This window comes from Mesitornis unicolor, unplaced genomic scaffold (assembly GCF_000695765.1).
Source record: "Mesitornis unicolor isolate BGI_N332 unplaced genomic scaffold, ASM69576v1 scaffold13351, whole genome shotgun sequence".
NCBI lineage: Eukaryota > Metazoa > Chordata > Aves > Mesitornithiformes > Mesitornithidae > Mesitornis > Mesitornis unicolor.
Window position 1 is genome coordinate 119,302 of NW_010165878.1, and position 15,314 is coordinate 134,615.

General features: G+C 37.3%; 1 protein-coding gene across 1 annotated transcript in view; it reads left to right on the forward strand.

The window, feature by feature from the left end:
- Positions 1-11,291, forward strand: part of ROBO2 (roundabout, axon guidance receptor, homolog 2 (Drosophila)) — a gene marked incomplete at its 5' end in the record, with an annotated part of 121,093 nt that extends 109,802 nt beyond the window's left edge. Inside the window, 3 exons of the mRNA XM_010194776.1 lie at positions 4,119-4,379; positions 8,849-9,049; positions 10,069-11,291. Coding sequence (XP_010193078.1) covers positions 4,119-4,379; positions 8,849-9,049; positions 10,069-10,070 — 464 coding nt within the window. The remainder of the gene's footprint in view (positions 1-4,118; positions 4,380-8,848; positions 9,050-10,068) is intronic.
- Between the last annotated feature and the right edge of the window lie 4,023 nt (positions 11,292-15,314).

A 15,314-nucleotide genomic window follows, 5' to 3' on the forward strand; every position in this document is an offset into this window, starting at 1 on the left:
ATTTAATACATAGTACACAGATCCCAGACTATGTAAGCATATGAGAGTACAACACCATGCTTACTTTTGACAGCAATCCACACAAATTCCCTAAAAGCCTGCTTCTTCATTTTCTTTAGTTACAGGTCAGAATCCTCTAAAGATTGACACTAGACTGAATTTTAAAATTTACCTTCCTGTACAACTTGTTTCTTAAATCCCACAAGGACCATGGAGACAACAGTAAATCCACAGAGGAAGAATACCTTATGAATCCCTGAAATGATGAAAAATCTTCTTTCTGAGATCACAGTCCACCATAAAAACCAAAATCCTTAGCTGAGAATGATTTAAAAAAAAAAACCCAAACAAACAAAAACAAAGAAGAGGCAGGAGTTAAAAAGGAGAACTGTAACTTAAGTTTTCTATTAGCTTTGCTGCTGACTTGCTATCGTGTATTACAAATCAATTTCTGCTGAGATAGATCACTGTAGAGAAGATGGTCACCTTGATGCTAAAAAGTGGTTCAGAAGCTTATTAAATGTCTCAGTAATTATCACCCCTAGAAAAACAAATCACCGGCACAGGTAGAAAGGGATGTCCTTATACTTGTTGGTTCCATAGCTTGCTGCTTTTTTCCAGTTAATAATGAGAGGCTGTGCCAAAGCTTGTCTGGTGCCTGAATCATTTGGCCAATGCTCCACTTTCTAAAGGAGGGCTGGAGTAATCCCAAGCCAAACATCCATTTGCTTCTTATCAGGCACTCTGATGTCCTACAGCTTCTCAATCACAGTCCTTCCATTACTAAATCAATAAAACCATCACCTCCCCATCAATGCACTTATAAGTTGCCTTGCAGGTTTGATAAGCCTGCCATTAGAGGCTGCAAGTGGTAGTCTGGATGACATCCCACTGGCCTAGTAAGTTACTAGATCAATGTGGGTGTTTTACCTGGCACCTGGAAGATAAATGTCATTTAGATGGAAGCACAGTGACAACCAGCAATACCACTCTGGACATTTTCACTGAAAATCCTGCTGAAGTCCTTAACTTTCCACTTTCAAAAATTCTCTGAAGTGTTTGACATGATGGAATGAGATGGTTGTCTCTATGTGCTACAAAGTCTGCCTATTAGGGACTGACTGAGACTACCAACTCATCTGATCTCTGTTACTCCAACCGTTAACCATCATGTACATACATACTGGCAAGCGTGTGTGGAGACATGTGCATGGACATGTTTGGCTGGAAAGTGAGAGGAGAAGAGAGGAGAGGAAAAGCAAGACTGTTAGGTGTGGCACTGAACTAGGAAACTCATAACTCCAGATACATGGAGTCTTCACATATGCCCAGGCAAGATAACAGAGCATATTTAGTAATTTACATAAGGCAGAAGATTTGCACTACAGAGTTTAAGTTGCAGTGCAAATAAAAAGCCACATTTCCAAATGAAGCTCTCTTCCAGCTTCCTCTATTAAAATGGAGAGGTAGGTGTTACTGTGACAACCAACCTGAATAACAAGATGTAAAAGCAAATGATTTAGTCAGATGATGGTTGGCTAGAATTGGTAACCATTTTTATGGATCTTCTCAGGAATATCTAGCACAGTTCAATAAGTTCGTAGTCACGTTGGAGCCAACTTGCATTAATTCCATAATTCCTGTAATTCTTCTAGAATTGTGTGAAGCTTCATCAGAAGATAAATTTTATTTTTCATTTCAATTCATCCACAGGTCTAAAAAAACAAAAAGAACTTAACAAACATGGTTTTTCATTTCATTTCATTTCATTTCTATGCATCAGGCAATAATTATGCTCATTTTGTGGATGGATAAAAGCAAGAATCACATTAACAGTAGATCAGCAGCGTAAGTCTACAGTAATTCCAGGAGCTTGCAGGTAGCTCTAGAACATGAAGCACAGTTAAAGTACAAACCTTCTTTCCTTCTCAGTATCTAAGTAATAACAACCTTTAGACAGCAATTTCTGAAGAAGGGTATTGTATTTTAGGAAGTTTAATACCTCAATAATTTTAACTTTTTTTTTTTTGCTGGGATAGCACTTAAAAATTTTGTTTATACTTTTTTTTTGTTTATATTTTATCTTAGAAAATGGCATTGTCAGATGTCATGTTATGACTGTGTTTATTGCATTCAATGCATCTCCATAAAGTGCTTATAAATCACAACTTCAGTAATCTCTATTTCAGATTGCATAAGCAGATGCCAGTGTTGTGGTTCTGTACATTAACTGGTTATGATCGCAATAAAATCAATTATAAAAAATGCCATTTTGGAAGCCAACACTATAAAGCAATTTTAACATTGGCAAGCTCCCATACCCTCCCGCTTCCACCTACAGTAACTCAAGTTACTTTCATTGTCATGAAAGGTCACATCTATATTCATAACTAAAAATTTCTCAAATAAATTAGTGCTGAACATAAAGCATACACCAAGCTCACTGACATATTATTATTTTAAGGCTGTTCTAGCTAGAAGATAGATATCTTAATATGGGCTACAGCACTTCAGCTGTGAACAAAGATACAGAAGCAACATCAGATACAGCTTCTTTCCCTTGTAGACACAAATAATCCACACGTCCTTATTTGTCTTTATGAAACAATGTTGATTGGAATGATATCTCAGCAATTTTGGAAGCATTTCTGCTTCATATATGGCATATAAGTATCACCTGTAACAGCAAGGACATGAAAATAAGTCTGTGTAGCATTATTTGAGGCTGGATTACAGACTTTGAGATAAATTAATTCCAAAGGCCTCCTCACCAGTTCATGAAATGAATTTCAGTTTCACTAGAGTTATAAACATCAGACTTCTGCAGAGGCTTACTCTTCTGTGTCTTTTCTTGAGCCAAGTTCACTTCCTTGGCAAACCTTCACAACACTGTAAGGGACAAAAGACTAGAAAGCAGGGCAGACCCATATCTAGTGTAAAACTAACATAGTTTTAGTGCAGTTGATGGGGCTGCATAGATGGGCTATACATTGCCCAAAATCAGAATTATCAACAAGTGTTCTATGTATAAAATGGGTATCTGATGTGGGAGAGTTACAATACTATGGGTGCTTCCCTTTTCTGATTTTTTTTTCAAGTGATCTGAGGCTTTTCTGAACTGTTACAAGTCTACCATACAGTTTACATGAAAACCTTACATTTAAAATTATAATTCAGATTCTATAATTTTCTTGGGTCAAGGACTGATAAACAAAATGTACTTTTGCCTCCAAAAATGCAATTTTTACAAGCTTATCTTCAATTCTACAAAATTTTTAGTAGTCCAAGTGAAAGACTTGAAAAGGACAAGAGTTGTTAGTGACCAGGCAACTGTCTTTCAGTGTTCAGCAGAAATTGTATTTTGATTGGTTATATTTGCAAGACTGCTAAACTTAAGAGTGGCCATCCCCTTGTCTGTGAAACCTGTAGCTTTTGGCTGAACTTTCAAATAGTGCTTGAGTAACATGCTCACCTGTTGTTTGGTGGTTCCATTTAAACATGCATTTTTCACAGATGTGTTGATGCTTTTTCAGTGACAGTAGGTTTTGTAAATATTTTTTCCCAAAATTTTTGAGACATTGTATTCATTTTGATGAAGTTGTATATTTAGATTTTGAGCTTCAACTTCAAGCTAAAAGTGAAGCCCAAAAATGGAGGTGATGAAGCAAGACCCAATATGACGGGGGGAAATTCCTCTGTCAACTGGTACAGATCAGTGTTTCATAGCCTTTCTTAATTGCTTGCTGTTACTGAAAGAGCCAGATGGAGTATATTCCACAGAAAACAAATCCCGTGTTTGGAAACGTTAAGTCAGGGCTCAGAGTCTATTGATTTTTATGGAAGTTGGAAAGAGCTAGCAACACAGTAAGCTGAGTTTAAAAAAAAAACAACAAAAAACAACAACAACAACAAAAAACCCACCAAAACCCAAAAAAACCCAAAAACCAACCTAGCAGAAGGTAAAAGCACCTTTCTGATAAACATTTAATTTCCTCCTTTTAAAATCGGCAAAAGAAGTGATTCATGCCATTTGCAAGGGACTTTTCTTTTCAGCATCAAATAGACCTTCTGTTTCAATGAAAATATTAGTTCATCTAAATCTTATTCACATTTTTTAGATCTTCCACCACCACCCGACCCGCCCCCTGGTCAGGGTTTAAGGCAGCAAATAGTCCCCGGCCAGCGTGGAGGCTCGGCAGAGAGGAAAGGAAGCTCTCTTGAGAGGCAGCATGCACCCAACGTAGATGAAACAAAGAGCTCCCTGGACCATCAAGCTAGGACGTCACTAGAGTGGCAGCGGCAAACCCAGGAGTGGATAAGCTCTACAGACCGCCAAGAGGATTTCAGGAAAGCCCAACACAAACAAGCCTTCGGATCAGGTGTGTGTGCGCTGCACCAGCCAAGGCAACGCAGACGGCTTCTTGACGCTTTTCAGCGGAGGGTTTCTGTGTCTGGCAGGAGTCTAGGGTCACTTCGCACCCCCCTGTGTTACCACTGGGGAGGCTCAGGATGGAAAATAAGAAAAGGCAAAGTGAAAGGAGAGCTTGTGATCCAAGTACTTTCCCTCTTGCAACAATGAAATCTCATTAGCACCTCGTTGGCTGCGTTCTTTAGGGTGTTTTGGCAATTAATAATGTTGTCAAGCATAGGGGTGGAAAAAACAGGATCAGTTTCAGGCAGGCAGGGAAGGAGAAACAGATTTTTAGAGCATTTTCTGTTAGAAGTACATATTTATACATATGGGGCCATATATTCTAGTTCTTTCAACCTGCTTCTAAATTGGCAGCAATTGTTTTTGCATGTCTGCAAGAAGGCTGATCCTTCTGAGCTACTGATGTTCTTTCCAGCTGTGACATGGTCTTCTCCTTATTCAAGAATATGAGAAAGTAACATTCATTTCTTAGGCTGTGAAAGATGACAGCGCAGGTTTTCACCTTTACACAGGACCTGCTCATTGCTGAGTGCTGACTTTATCTTCTGAGTGGATTTCAAATCTGTAAAAAATGTTTGCAGAAGGTAATGCTGAGCAGGAGTTGTATTTGTACAATATTGGCAGATTCCTTCTCTCAGCTGCTGTTTCATGTCCCCTCACTAGGGTATTTTCTTTGACCCATGAATCACACGTTATCCCAGTGCTGATTAGAGAGATACAAGAGAATATTAAAAAAAATAAGAATATTAAAAAAAAAAGTAGTAGTATGTATGGGGCTTTCTGTAGGGCTGCACTGTTTCTTCAAGTATGTGTGTTGGTTCCAGTGACACTAGAGGTACTCATTATCTATATTTTTCTTGATTTTATTCTACTATTGATACTCCTTGTTAATCTGGCACATTAATAGCAATGATATTCTAAAAAAAATAGAAGTATGCAGGCAAGCATGTCATGGGGGGCAGGATTTAATGAATAATGTCCTTCTAGGAAATACTGCTGCCTATACTTAAAATTTAAATATTTTAAATAAAATCTATATTTTAAAATAAACAGCAGTGCTACTGTTAAAACCCCCTAATATTTCAGCTGCATAAGCAAGTGAGTGGTTGTTCATGTTGTGAAATGATGATGTGAAGTCGCAGTTTAAAAACAGTGTGTGAAATACATGCTACTTTGTGAAATGGCAATTTTAATTACAATGCACAAAATGTGCAGACACATAGAAAATAGCTCAAATATACTTTATACATCTCCTTTCTTTGTGAATTATTATTAAGAATGCTTCTCTGGCCTGTTTAGCAAAAACTCCCCTCCTTTTTTTCTGCTTTATCAGTGTACAATTAGACGTTGTCAGTTATTTTGTGATATAGAGGATACAGAGTAGCAAAATCCGTGTACTGCAGGACTTGCATTTATCTGTCCTTAAATCAAAGGAGCTTGATCGTGATGCTTCCCGTGCCCTACCGGAGCACTGAATTTAAGACTAGAGTGATTACAGGTAGTTTGTTCTTGTCAAATTCAGGGTGACCAGAGAAACTGTGACTCCTTTATGCATGCCAAAGGCTTTCTTTAGGAGATACTATGGTTTTACCTTGGTGGGAGGAGTTCACAAAGTTTGTGCACAAGGTGGGCTAAAGCTTCATATCTGTCTGTCCTCTCATCCCAGCTTCTTGCACTATAGCTTTCTTGCTCAGTATTCTTTTCTCTGGTAGGCTTCTTGCATGCTCAAAATACTAAATTGTGGTGTTTTTTAAGTAATATTAGTTGTGCTGCTTCTCTTTTCCTTTACTAATGACAAAGATCTCTGGAAGTCTAGTCTGTCTCAGTTTTTTATGTATTTCCAAAATGAGCCATTATTAGCTATCAGCTTCCAGAAAAAAAATATTTTGCAGTTTAGGGGGCTTCATTCAGACATTACCAAGCTGTGAGGGAAATACTGAATGCAAGACCTTTGTTTTGAAGTTGAATAAAATAGAATTACCTGATGCTGGGAACTGAATTTCCACTGGTTGCTTTCAGTATGAACAAGATTCCTGAGTTCCTGATGGTGGCTTCATTGTTGAACTGCAGTTGCAGCACATCAAATATGACAATCTCAGCTAACCCTGCTGAAGAAAGTAGTGCTAGATCAAGTTACTATAGTTTTGATAATATTAAAAGCCTTCTGGTTATCTTGTGGGATATAGAAACATCGTTACACACATAAGTCCTGATTTTACAAGGGGCTAGAATTACATCTTCAAATTAAAGGCTCAGTCTTTCAAAGAGAAAGACATTGCCAAAGTCTCCCCATATTCTTTGCAGGCCTGAGGCATGAGGCACTGTTCTGATCATTTAATAAACGTGAGCCTATTCTAAGGACCTGAGACAACTACCTTTAATGTGCTAGAATGTTGTGAAAAACTTAGCCTTTATTTTATGTCACAATTGCTTATTTTATGGATTGCATTTATTTCTGAGGGCACAACAGATAATTTAACACACCATATGCTCTATAATGATAATGCACTTTATATTTATTCATAGTCGTTTTTTCTCAATATTTCATTGAACCCGAAGGAGGCCTTATCCTGAGTCCACAAACTAGAAAAACAAATCAATTGACCATATATGTCATCTTCAAATTCTTTTGCAATGGTAGTGACTTTTCTTTCCATCCTTTAAAAATGTATCCAGCTTTCTGCTAAACTGATTTATGCTGCTTGCTTTATGGCTGCCTTTATGCAAGCTGTTCCATATTTTAGCCAGCCTTTGGAAACCAGGTTTGCATCTGATTCTATCGTTAGGACTTGATATATAAAGAACAGGTAACATAATTTAGGAGGCTATGACTGTTAAATGCCATTTTACTATGTCTTTTAAGCATTTCTTTACATTTCAGCCAGAGCAGCACACGGTCAGAACACAGAGCACTGATAATGCCCTTATGTCCTGCAGTGCAAATATTTTTATCCCCTGGGCAAGGCCAGAGGGAGATACTTTGGCAAAGAAAAAAGTCAGCTGCCCGCCCTCTTCTGCAATGGATTTACCTTACAAACGGGTTCTGTTCAATAGCAAATCTCAGGGGGAATTCCCATGTCCTACTCACTTGTGGCAATAGGGACAAAGAATGAAATCCTGGGTTTCTTCCACAAATTTGTTCTCATTTAATCATCCCCTAAGTTAATTGTGCCTCTGCTGCAGCCCTTGTAAAGGCTTCAAGATTGGGAATAAAAGCATTTTTATCTCCCCTTTCTTTCTTATCAGCCCCACCTAATTTTCCTTCTGTGTTCCTACCCTCTGTCAAAGAAAGCCTATTTCTTCTCATCAGAACGTTTAAGAGGGAAGACAATGGGAAAAGTGAAATAAACAGAAAACCTTTTCATCTCAGATTCACAATGTACGATTCAAGCAGGAGATATCCCACTGATTTCAGAAGGGGCAATTCCCGTGTTTGAGGTCAAGCATATATTACTTGGTCATAGCGAAGGTCATATTCTTTCTTGAATCAAACTATATTTAGGAAGCTCTCATACAGTCTCTTTCTTCAGCTTCTGAGACAGCAGAAATGGATCATACACAGCAAAGAAAATAGTGCTTCTATTTCAGCGTTAAATCAGTGCTGCTGTTTTGTTTCTTAGGTTAGGTTTATTACAACAATATCTCCTGGAAACTGCAATCAGATGTGATGTCTTGTTTTACTTCATGCTATATGAAGACATACAGCCTTATGCTTTATTGGTATTAATCCTGCCCTTGCAAGCGGTTCATTATTACAGGGCTTCACAGAGGAAGAGGTCAAGTGAGCAAAAGTAAGCCTTTTGCTCATAATGGAACATGAAACAAGCTGCAGGATGATTTGCTCACCCCAAATACTACAACTACTAATATTATGTCTAATAAAATATTTTCCAATGCAATTCACAACCAGTTAAAGAAATCTTCAGTGTACTTTGAATCGTTAGAAATTACTGAGCTGCTAGAAGCTAATTAAATTAGCTGATATTGTAGTTCTTTTTCTATATTGATTGAGGTAATGTTACCATAATTTAAGCTAAAGAAAAGAAAAAATCACATTCATGTAGGCTTGAAGCAAAAATCTAATCATAGCTGCATTGTTTTGGAAATTGTATGTGCATCTATTTTTATTAAAGTATCTACAATTCATGATCTATTACTTCATAATGAATCTAGACTTTTTATAATTAATACAAACTAATTTATGAGTTTACATGAAAGCAAGATTAAATTCATGCTGGTTTCTTTGTCTGTGGGATACAGCAGTGTATTTTCTTAGGTAAAATTGCCATGCAAGACAAAAGACAGACATCTGAGGGCAGGATTAAATATGATGTCCATATAAGAATAGCTTGTATATTCCTAGATATAGGAATTTATTTGGTATTTATTTTGTTTTGTTTTGTTTTGCTTTTCTAGAAGAGGCACTCGTACCATATAGTAAACCCAACTTCCCATCCCCGGGCGGCCACAGCTCTTCAGGAACAGCTTCTTCTAAAGGATCAACCGGACCTAGAAAAGGTGAAGTCTTGCGAGGAGGTCACCAACGCAATGCCAGTGACCTTCTCGATATAGGCTATGTGGGATCAAACAGTCAAGGACAGTTTACTGGTGAATTATGTAAGTTTATCTCTAGCTACAGTTCAAACTCTCAAATAGACCAAAAGAGGCAAATTATAAACCTGTTGTGAAGAGAGGAAAAAGTTGAGTGTAATAATCAGATTAAATTTTACCCAGATTGTTTTACCCTCTGAGATATTTTTACCGTTCTTCTGTTCTTTGGTTTGGACCAGTTAAAATCTGTGTAAGCCATGCCAAGGTTATCTACATAGTACATCCTACTAGCATGTAATGCTAGTGAAAATGGAAACACTGGAAAAACTGAAAAGAAATTCTAGTAATTTAGAATTTTTTGGCAAATTGTAGTGTGCTTGTTTTGGAAATACCATTAGTGGTTTTTCTCAAAGGAGTGATTGAAAAAGAGTGCTGAATTTGTTGGCCATGGTGGCAAGCTTGTGATGCCTTTTCCTTAACTATAAGTTGCTTGTTTAGCAGTGTCCTGTTCTTTTTGACCTTAGATGGAGTTCATGGTTTTTTTGACTGTGTAGCCCATTTTTTTGGTTGTACATCCCAACCCTTTCCTCAGCTTTCCAGGCCAGGGGAATTATTTTCCAAACTTTTTTCCATTATTACTCAGTATCTGTTAAACCTTGTGTAAAACCATGTTAATGCTGTGTACGTGATGGTAGTACTAGATGCCAAAAGGTTTGAAGTAGTATACCAACATTGCAGCTAGCTCAGACATGCTGCTATGTGTACTAGTAAAAGCAATGTAGCTGTTGGCATGTCTGCCTCCTATGTGCTGCCATCAAACCATCAGTACCTACTGACAGTTACTGCCCAGTAACTTGTAAAAGAGCTAATGGTAATCCACAAATCCTGAAATGTGCTGTCTCGGATACAGTGTTGGTAAGTGCTGAATTTTAGCTTCCATCACTTTTCATCTTAGAAGCAATTAACTCTCTTCTCCCAAACTATTGAATATTCATCCTGTGCTGCAGTAATATTGCCATAGGCTTTGTTTTGTGTTTTTTTCTCCTTATTACAACCTCTTTCTCTCTCTTTGTTTCTCTCTATAGAGTAGTTGAGAAGACACATTGCAAGCTGCTCTGATGGACCATCAGGTCTGAACTCATGGAAGTGATGACACTAAACAGTGCAATGAACATTTTCTTTATTTATGTACTATTAAAAGAACTGTAAATGCAATGTAAAGACACACAGCCACACATATCCCACAGATACTTTACTTGTGTTCTTCTCTTTAATACACCATCCACCTTAAACTATTCCTTGTCAGGAGTATATAAAAAAGAAAGGAAAAAAAAAATCACCCTCCAGGATGAAAAGGATTTCCTTCTGTATATAATTTCTTTTGTTGCATTGCTATGCAAGCTCACCTTCTTTTTAGCTATGTTCATATTCATGTCTGTTTTTATTGGTCTGTTGTACTATATGTGAATTAATAGGCTGTGGTGCCATATATTAACTTTTAATTGTGTAACTTTTATGTTTAAAGTTTGCACTGCAATTTTATTTGGTGATAAGCACAAAACTCTACTCCTCATGACATGAAGAAAAAAAAAGAGACTGAATGTGTGAAGACAGTTTATGTACTGTAAGCTACTTTGGATAATGCTGGATGTAAAGGAGTATGTTAGGTGGTTTTCCTTTGGAGTGTAGAAACGAGAAAGTGACAGGCAAAACTGATGTCAGTGAAGACATTAGAGACAGACTTAAATCTTTTAAAAGCAAGCAACATAGTTGCTCTTCCTATTTAAGAAGGGGTCAGAAGTTGGAAGTGTGAGATAGAAGAGTGAATATGAAAATTAAATGTAGCATGAGATGGCCTAGACCCTTTCACTAGAATGACGCCCTTAGTATCTGTTTTTAGCCATCCCATGCCACGAAGTAAAAGGGAAGAAAAATGAACCTTGCTACAAACAAAAGAACTTAAGGTGTTTCACTAAAGCTGTTTTTATATTGCAGTTTTAAAAGAATTATTACCATTAATTTCTCCAACCTAAAAGATAAGACAGAGATTTCCCAGGAGAAACAAACAATATAAGCTCAAGGAATATCTAGCAAGTAGTTAAGGATGCAATTTATTATTAAGACGTAATCAGGCTGCTTCCAAAAAATTGAGATGTCAGAGTATTTATTTCATCTTTCAATACATGTACAGTACAATAGAGGATAGAGCTGCACCACTGAAATTCATGACATTAATTGTATTGATGCAGTCTAAACAAACCTTTGTGTTCTGTTACCTGAAGTCTGCGAGACCTGAAGCTGGATCCACTAAATTTGTAGTGAAATGTTTAGTGTTTGGAAGGAAGGCAGGCAACGGTCAAATTATTTTTTGCTTTCATTAAGTATATTTCTGGCAATACAATACATCCAAAAAGTGAGATATAAGCAAAGAAAATCTTTGACCTGTGTTTTAGTGAGTGGCTTCAAACCCTACTATGATGAGGAAATAACGCATGTTTATACACTTTTTGAATAAACCAAACTCTGTAAGTGGACATTAATGACAGCATCCTGTCTCTTCATTAGTTTTCATGACTTTGTCCAAATCTACTGTACGTCTCAAATCTCAATGAGTAAATTGCCAAACATTTTTTAGAATATTGTATGTGGATAGCCCACTCATTTGAAGCTTAATTTAAATATTGCATCCTACAGCTTATTTCTGTTAGTAATCTGACCATGAACACAAGTTCCCATTTGAATACCCTTTTCGTATAACCAGTCTATGTTGTTTATACATTGCCTTGGAGCTCACCAGTATTAAGAACACTTTTAGTAATGACAAGATTTTAGAAACGTAAATTACAATGCTAAATATGTGTTGCTTCTCATTTCATTAACTGGTTCCATGATAAGATAAAACACTATAGCCATCAACTATAACTCAGCACTATTGAATATTAAAAAAAATGCTAGTTAACTTCCTTAAGGTCAAGACTGTTATTTAGCAGATTACGAACCAAAAACTTGAGAAAAAAATGTATTCATTTATTTATATATGTGACCGATGAGTATATGTAATTTTCCTGCTTGTTAAACCATTATAGTTAAAACCATTTCTTAAAAATATGCAAAAATGTTCAATCCGGATAAAGAAGGCATCATATTTCTATACATATGTTTTTTACTTTTGTATTATCATATGAAGAGAAGACTATCCAGGGTATAATTCAAATTTAATTCTCTGGAAAATGTTTAAGTCAGTCACCAGTAGATTGTTTTTTTTTTCCTTTTAATTTGAAAGCTTGTGCTGAGCTTTGGTGGAACACCTTACTCACTATATTCTATTCAAAATTCGGTATCATTAATCATTGATAAAGCCATCTCAATTTCTTTCAAATATGTGTTTTATCTCTTCCACTGGAAAGTAAATGTGTGTCAGTATTAAAGCTGTGCAGTACCATGATATTCACTAACTTGTCCATCTGCTTCTGTACATTTTTGTTCATTAATAATTTGCTTACAATATTACATAAGGTGTTGTTGTGTATCGCAAAGTGTCTCCATTATCTTACAGGTGATGTCTCCTCTTTTTTTTTCTCTCTCTCTCTCTTTTCTATACAGTGTACTTCCAATGAACCACAGTACATAATTTTTTAAATGCCATTTAATTTACTATTTTAAAAGAAGTATTCTTCTTTTTTAAAAAAAAGATTGAAAACATCTATTGTGAATAATGTGTTTAAAGAAAAGGGATGTTGTGGCAGCACTTAGAATTGTTTTTTAATTTGTTTTTTTTCAATTGTTTATTGGCTACAGTTTGTTCACGAAAAAGTATGACCTCTTAATGTGTTTCATTGGTATTGTTAGTGCAGCAAAGTTTAATTGGCATAAAAAGTTGGTTAATAGTACTGTTGAAGTGTGTATTGTATATTTACTGGGGAAAAAATAAAACATATTCACATTTCAAATCTATGTTAAAAGACCTTGAGTAAGTAGTCAATATGTGAAAGCCCAGACTGGGAAAATGAGGCAATAATAACATAGACTGAGCTATAATCATCACTGTCCACTTACAGTAACAGGAAACATTTTATATGCTGATTTTTGAACTAAGCTAACAGCTGTCTTATATATAGGCCACTGGTAAACATTGCCTGTCACAGAGATTTCTGTTTAAGGTCCTGTCTATAATGGGAATAGTTGTACCAATGTCATTACACTGATATGGCTATTCTAATGATAACATCTTCCATTTGTAGACATACTATCTCAATGTACAGTAAGGACTGCAAGTGAACAGCTTATTTTGCTTAAAGCCCATAAAGTAGTGGACATGTAAAACCTGTGTTCAGTGGGTCTGAGCCCTTGGACTTGGGGTTTCGTACTGGTGGAGCTACTGCCAACCCAGTACAGAATATCCCCAGAAAATACGGATAGATGCTAGGTCGATTTTTTTCAATATTTGCATTGAATATATGCTCAAAATTCTAAATGCAGCAGGGCTGAAGGACCAAACAATAAATTGTTACATGTGCTTCAGTGGTGTATTGCTGTATGGGCAGCCATTTCAGTGATGCAAACAACACACATTTATTTTTTGGTTATTTATTGTTTCTCATGTCCTTATTCAAGTCAGTAAACCTTCTGAGTAAATTTAGGTTGTCACCTGAAATACAACTGAAACACCATTCCTTCGGAAAGTGCAAAAGAAAAGGAGCATGAAGTGTTTTAATTATATTGATTTAGCTACACACCAGTGCAAAAGGAAGACATGACTGTTAGAAATAATGATATGCTGGTTAATGCTTGCCTCAGTCCATATATTGCCAGCCAGGAGAAAAGGTGTGTACTAAGGCTGAGAAAGAGTTCTCACAACTGACAAAGGAAAGATAATCAGGTTGGGGGAGATTCTGGCAGGAACTTTTTTAAAAAAATAAATAAATACAGGCAGCTCCTTTGGCTTTTCTACAATCTACATGTTTGGGGTTTTTATGGTTAATTGCCTTGTGGATATTTAGCAGTGGAACTAGAAGGAAAAAGTTGGGTTTATTTTGTAAAGACTGGGGGGAACTTGTTTGCTGAGGGGAGGATTTTTTAATTTCATTTTTTATTTTTTAACAAGCTTTGTGTTCCATCTGGAACACGTTAGCTAAAAATAAATTATTTTTTAAAACCATGTGGTCAATGGACAGTTCATATAGGAGGTACATACAACTAGCAGGAAAGATGGCAAAGAGTAATACTAAGGAAAGGAACGCATACACTGCCTTAGAATCAGCCCAATCCGCTACAGTTTCACATGTAATCCTGAACTGCTGATAATATGTATAAGCTTCATCACTTTTGGTATCCATACCAAAATAAAGTACCAAAAGTCCATAGGAGGCCTAGATCCTCAGGACACTAAATCTGGTACTTTATTTTAAATGTGTGGTTAATCCAAGCCAGTGAAACTGGTGTATGATCAGGCTATACAAGACCCCAGCCCTGGCCGCAGTCTCCAGCTGGAAACCGTATGTAGCTTCAGGCTCGGTGGGTTTCAGTGAATCCCCTTGCCAGGCACCTTGTCAGGCATCCTGTGTGTATAGGCAGGGTATGTCACTGAGGATGGAGCTTTTCAAGGCAGGGAAGATCTCTATGAGTTAGGGATAGGTCCCAATATGAACCGCCACAATCAGGCAGGTCTCAAGTTTTGGGACCACCCTCCCCAGTTCTTGGCTCTGTGCTGTCCTGCTATGGTCTGTGTACTCAGTGCTGCTACAGTCTCTTGGTTCTGGAGGGCGCAGCATGAGCGATGCAAGAGAAGAAGAGGTGTAGTTGTGCTGGGGGACACAGAATGCTCTGCATGCATTCCTATTTGTTAAGATGGGACCAGGGAACACAGTAGAGAGGTGGTCCCTAATAGCTCATTCTCTGCTGTTTCAGAGTGATCTCTTGCCCTGTTAAACACTCCTCCACCCAAAATAACAGGTACAACTTAGAAACATCTCATGGGACCCAGGGGAGATGTAGGATCATGCCTACGTGTTGTGAATCCAGACTGGGGATGTTGGGAGAGCTAGCTGTAAGCTCTAGTGTTGGGATGAGGACTAGATTGCTCTTCAGCCTGTTTTTATTTAACTATGTAGCTACATCCATTCTTGTAGAAGAAAACAAGTTCCTGGAGTGCACCTCAGCATTGCAGCATCTCTTCTGGCATGTGACTCATTCAGTCTGTTGCAGACCATCCTGAGTTCAATGATGGCTTGTCACCACATCCTAAGGACTGAAATGGCTTATGCTGACATTTAGGCAAGTGAGGTCATTCCACTTTCTGCAGCAGAATGGCGGAGGGGGGGGGGGGGGAGGG